Source organism: Tupaia chinensis, unplaced genomic scaffold (genome assembly GCF_000334495.1).
Source record: "Tupaia chinensis unplaced genomic scaffold, TupChi_1.0 Scaffold000601_1, whole genome shotgun sequence".
Taxonomy (NCBI): domain Eukaryota; kingdom Metazoa; phylum Chordata; class Mammalia; order Scandentia; family Tupaiidae; genus Tupaia; species Tupaia belangeri.
This window is the reverse complement of record NW_006160119.1, coordinates 1038639-1044282: the sequence shown is the minus strand read 5'-3', so window position 1 is coordinate 1044282 and position 5644 is coordinate 1038639. Positions and strand designations below refer to the sequence as shown.

Sequence of the window (5644 nt, the reverse complement as noted above, 5' to 3'; positions counted from 1 at the left end):
TTCTAGAGCAGCGCAGAGGAGAGGCGGAAGCGGGGAGGGAGTATGGGCTCCTTGCCCGCTGCCTCCACGCGTGTGCCCAGCCAGTGTGTTGTTAGCTTTGCTCACTTGCTTTCGGCCTTTACAGTCAGCCTGTAGGAGCCCAGGAAGTCTAATTATGGTTTTAGAAGGGGTTGTTAACAATACTCCGATGGATCCTGTTAAAGAGAAAGTAGGGAACAGTGGTGAAATGAAGGCCAGGAGTGCTTATGTCCTTAGCTGTCACAGTTCAAGAGAAAATGCTTCGAGCGACACACACACAAATGGCAGGTTTGACTTCTTTCTAAAATGACAAAGAGAAGCAGTAAGTTTTAAAAATGGGTAAAATGTGCATACTGAGAAACTTATTTTTGTAAGTGCACAGTTTAGTAAAGTGTATTTGTTAGGTTTTAGCAGCCATCGCAGCTGTGTTCTAGAACTTTCTGTCACTCCAGAAGCGAACCGTGTGCACACAAGGCAGCCATTCTCTGTCCCCAGCCCCGGTGTCTGTCCCAGCTTACCTCCGTAGGGTATGCCAACTCTAGATATTTCAGATAGGGCTTGGTTACCTGGCCCAGGAACCCCGGCCGGCTTGCCTGTTCTAGCTGCTCCACGTGGGCAGTCATGCCCTCGGTGGCCCGTCTGACTTCGCTCCCTTCGTGGGTGTTCCAGGGTTTGTCCACATCGTAGCATGTCCCAGTACTCCTTCCTTTTAATGGATGGATAATATTCCATTGTGTAGGGGCCATATTCGTTAGTTGATGGACACTTGACTTGTTTCCATCTTTGGTTATTGAGATTAATACTATTACAAATATTCACGTACAAGTTTTTGTTCAAACATCTGTTGCTAACTGTATTTTATAGGTGCGGAAACTGAAGTACAGAGGTGGTGTCGTAAGTGGCCCGTGGTCACCAGTAAAGGTCGAAGCCTGGATTCAGATCCAGGCGGTCGGATTCACAGTCTGCCGTCTTTAACAGGACTGTGCTGTCCTGGCAGCTGATGGGTCTAGCAAACGCTAATCACCTTTACCTTCCTTTTGAGAAAGCCATTTTTTGGTGTTGACTACCTTTTTTAAAAAATTTTTATTAATTCAGCAAGCCACCAGGTCGTGGACTCAAACCGTGGTTGGCCGTGTGGGAGTGTCCAGTGCCTTACCCACCGTGCCACCACCTGGCCCCGGTGCTGACTGCCTTAAGTGACACGCAGCCCGGGCCCTGCGGTGGGTGCTCTGACTCACCCAGCTCTGTCACACCCGTCGTAGTTTGGCTGTCGCGGCGATCCCCGAAGGCCTTCCCATCGTGGTCACAGTGACGCTCGCCCTTGGTGTCATGAGGATGGTGAAGAAGAGGGCCATCGTGAAGAAGCTGCCTATCGTTGAGACCCTGGGTGAGTCGGCGTTGCATGGGTCAGGCGGGGTCACGTCACCGCTGCAGGTTTGCAGTAGAGGTTTGCATATCGTGTTTGGCTGGAGGCAATGTTGGGTATAGTTTTTATATTGAAGGGAAATAAAAAAATCATATCCCTCGGGGCAGCGGACTCTTTGAGAAATCTTTCTTCATTATGGAATGTGCTTTTTTTTTTTCTTTTTAATTTGCTGCAGAGCATGTCTGCTCACCTGAGAGAGGAGGAGGGGGCAGAGAACAGGAAAGCACTTGCTGGGAGGGTGACCCTGGTGCTGTGCAGCCCTTTCTCATCCCCGTTGGGATTTTGGGGCGCTTACATGAGAGGAGGGTGAGAGAATGGGAAAGCACTCACCGGGAGGGTGACCACGGTGCCTTGCAGCCCTTTCTCATCCCCCGTTGGGGTTTTCGACACGCACGCACGTGTGTGGTGTGTTTTTCAAGGCACCGAGCCTGAGACTTGAGCTGTGCAGTCAGCCAGGTAGGATCCAGCTGCCTTAACCACCATGCCACCTGACTGGCCCCATGGACTGTTCTCATGCCACAGCAGGTGCAGATAACCATCCATGGAGTAAGTGAGACCTTGGGGTAACATTACTAGGCCTTTTTCCGTTTTGACATCTCAAGGAAGAGATGCCCCTGCCGTGGTCTGCACGTAGCTAGGGTCACATCTCAAGGAAGATAGATTCCAGATCCCAAATGCCATGCTTGAGCTGAATTCGCTTATAAGAACAGTAGATATATAGTGGTCATATTGCCATAATATAACTTGATGTGTGGAATACTGCCAGACTTTGAAAACTCAGAATATCAAAAAATGTGTTGAATTTAATTTCTAATTTGCATTTTAAAACCAAGAAGTAGTTTGAAAAATCCTGATTGAAGAAATTTGTGGGTTGATATTTGGGGTCTTCCATACTTTTTTCTAAAGTGTCTATGATGTAAAGTCATCATATAAATCTAATATGGAATATCTTTGTAGGAACTAAGAAAGAGAACATCTTATTTCTAATTGCGGAAACTTTATGATAAAGCGTAGTGAGAGAGGGCACCTCATGTGACCGCGAGTTGCGCTCTGAAGGTCAGCGAGGTGGCAGGGCTAGGGGCCTGCACTCCCTGTGGCTCTTTTGGTGACACGTGATGATGTTCCCTCTAGGCTGCTGCAACGTGATTTGTTCAGATAAAACCGGGACGCTGACGAAGAACGAAATGACTGTCACTCACATATTCACATCCGACGGCCTGCACGCCGAGGTACGCGTTCTTCGCGTTTTTGGTGAATAAACTTGGTGTCGGTCCCGTTGACCACAGCTTCCCTTCCGGAGGGCTGTCACGTGGCCGCAGGCACTCCCTGCTCCTGGGACGCTTCAAGTCCGTTTCGTTCCTGTGTAACTTGTTCAGCCCAGAGACTGCCTCCTCCATGACACCTCTGTTCCCTTTTCTTTACATTGGCATTTTTGCTCAACAGAGAAAGAGCGAGAGACAGGGAGGGAGGGAGGAAGCAACAGTGGGGCGTGGCCACACTGTGGTCCCTTCTCCGTTTCTCTGTCCCATCAGGATTTGGGGCTAAACGCACAGGTACTTGGCATGTTTGACAAACCGTCAGAGCCAGGATTGTAATTGGGGTGGGCTGTTTGGGAACCGATGACAGGGCTGGCCCACATTTGTCATTTTGTCATATCTCTGTATCCGCCTGTCACCAAATCTGGCCTTTTTTTTTTTTTTTTTTTTTTTTTTCTGTAGAGGTTTTTGCCTCAGGGCTGTGTGCTCGCCCCAGCGATAGAGAGACAGAGGGAATGTGGGAAGTCATTCCCTAAAGGGGAGGCCATGCTGCAGTCCCTTCTCCTAAGATTTTGGGCATGCATGCACATGAGCCTAGTGTGGTTTTCAAGCCAGAGGGCCGGGACCCGCTTGAACGGGAGCCCATCATTGTGACGGCTGTGCCATCTGCTGGCCCCAGTTTCTTTCTCTTTCTTTTTGACGAGGCGTCACGTGGCAGCCCCTGCCGTGGTCTGCACGTAGCTAGGATCACAGGCGCTGCTTCTGCTGCTTCTGTCCTGCCCTCCTGGCAGCTGACCCTGGGTCTCCCTGTGGCCCCCAGCCTTAGTCGCAGTACCCTGCAGGCTGCAGGACCTGTCTGGGCCCGAGTGAGTTACCGCTTTGTAGCCAGGGTGCAGTCTGAGTCATCGTCACCTCTCCCATGGCCTCTCACAGAATTTCTGGAGTGGTCATCCTGTACCCTTTCCTTTTAAAGGGAAAAAACAGTTTTTTAACATTTACCTATTCATTGGCTCCATGCGTGAGAGAGACAGAGATAGAGAGCTGTGCCCCCACAGGGTCTTGGATCTCCCCCTGCCCCAGCCAGCCGGGTCGCGGGCCGGGCCGGGCCGGGCCTGCTCGGCGTCTGGTGAGAGCTCCGACGCGCACCTGAGCCCTCCTGGGGCGGTCCTGACAGCACTGCGGTTCTCTGCTGTGCCACTGTCCGGCTATTCTGTGCCCTCTCTAACTTTCCTTTTTTTAATTAATTCATGAAAGAGAGAGAAAGAGGAGCACGTCCCCAGGGTCTGGTCACGCTGTACTCCCCTCTTCCAGCCCTCTGGCCCGTCAGGTCCTGAGTGCTCACACCTTGCCTGGCATGTTCCAGGCTCACCATGCTGGGGACTTGAACCATAGTCCTCACGTAGGATTTGGCTTCTGAGCAGCGCACTGCCACTGCTGCGGAGCCGGCACTCTGCCCGTCCTGATGCCCGTCCCGTGTAGGCAGCTGGAAGAACCCCTTCAGCGCTCAGTGGGAAGCACGAGTATGCGCCAGTGCCCCGTTGTGACCAGGAGCCTGAGCCGGGCCTGGACCCTGTGCTCACTGCCCTCTCCAGCCTGGAGCTCCCTGTGCTTTCCTTGCCCTGGAGGAGTGGGCTTCACGGCTTCATGGCTCCTCGGCTACTCGGCTAGGGCGGAAGTCCGCGCTGGGAGCCGGAGTGTGTTGCCACACTGCCCAGGGGTGACGCCTCCTCGTCCCCTCACTCAGTCCAGCACCCTCCTCTCAGAAGAGCTTTGCTGACCACCCCCAACGTACCTGAGCCAGTGAGCGAGTATATTTAAAAGCTAGTGACGGTTTCCTGAGGGCAGGTCCCCGTGCAGTGGTTCCTGAAGCTGGTGGAGGGCAAGTCTCACCCCAGCCTGCAGGTTTGGACGGCGATGCCCTAACACTCCTTGTGATGGACATGGCATTTTAGAAGTGCCCACCGCTCGTTCACTGAGCAGAGCAGGCAGCAGACAGGTGGACGGAAGCTGCTCAGGTTCATGTAGACCCACTTTTGCGTAGGCGTTAAAGTTGGGCTGTCTGTGTTCAGAGCGTTAAGATGCACAGTGCCGTGGAGTGTGCCCTTTCTGGACTGTACATGGTCCAAGTGCAGGAGACACAGCGTCAGTTTCCCTTCTGGAGAGCTCTCGTTTTATGTGTCAGAGGTAGCCATTGTTAGTTCTTTTCTTTCTTAACTGTTTTGCTTTAATGTGACCTTTACTTCTGTCACGGGTGGTGGTTTTAGCCGTAAAGTGTAGCTGCCTTGCGCCCCACGGTGTTAAGCCAGCGTGTCGCACACAGTGTGAGTGTGAGTTGGCAGTGCTGGGGCTGAGCTCCTCATCTCCGTGAGCCTCGGATCCGCAGCAAATACCTGTTGCCTGGGTTGTGGGTTTGCTCTGAGTGGTAGACGCGGTAGTGGATCCTCGCTCTGAGCGGTAGACGGGGTAGTGGGTCCGCGCTCTGAGCGGTGGACGGGGTAGTGGGTCCGCGCTCTGAGTGGTGGACGGGGTAGTGGGTCCGCGCTCCTCGCTCTGAGTGGTAGACACGGTAGTGGATCCGTGCTCTGAGTGGTGGACCGGGTAGTGGATCCTCGCTCTGAGTGGTGGACGGGGTAGTGGGTCCGCACTCTGAGTGGTGGACGGGGTAGTGGGTCCGCGCTCTGAGCGGTAGACGCGGTAGTGGATCAGCATTCTTCACACACTGTGCTGTGCTCTGTAAGGTCGTGTTGGTATAAAGACGCTTTGTGCTTTACCCTTCCTGTAATACAGGGTCCGCAGGAATCACTGTCGTGCACGAGCCGTCCTCGCGGCTGTCACAGGCTCTGCTGAATGCTTCTCTGCTGTCACGTCGAGTGTCCTCGTGTGCAGCGTGAGCGCCAGGCACAGTTTTGCAGCCACGTCGTCACTGCTTGCTGTTCCCTGAACC

At 53.1% G+C, this 5644-nt stretch overlaps 1 protein-coding gene across 1 annotated transcript in view; it reads left to right on the top strand.

The window, feature by feature from the left end:
* The window catches only part of ATP2C1 (ATPase secretory pathway Ca2+ transporting 1), a gene marked incomplete in the record, with an annotated part of 93026 nt that overhangs the window by 49618 nt on the left and 37764 nt on the right, over nt 1-5644 (top strand). The window contains 2 exon segments of the mRNA XM_014591585.1: nt 1281-1405; nt 2576-2673. Of these exon segments, the coding sequence (XP_014447071.1) occupies nt 1281-1405; nt 2576-2673 (223 nt within the window).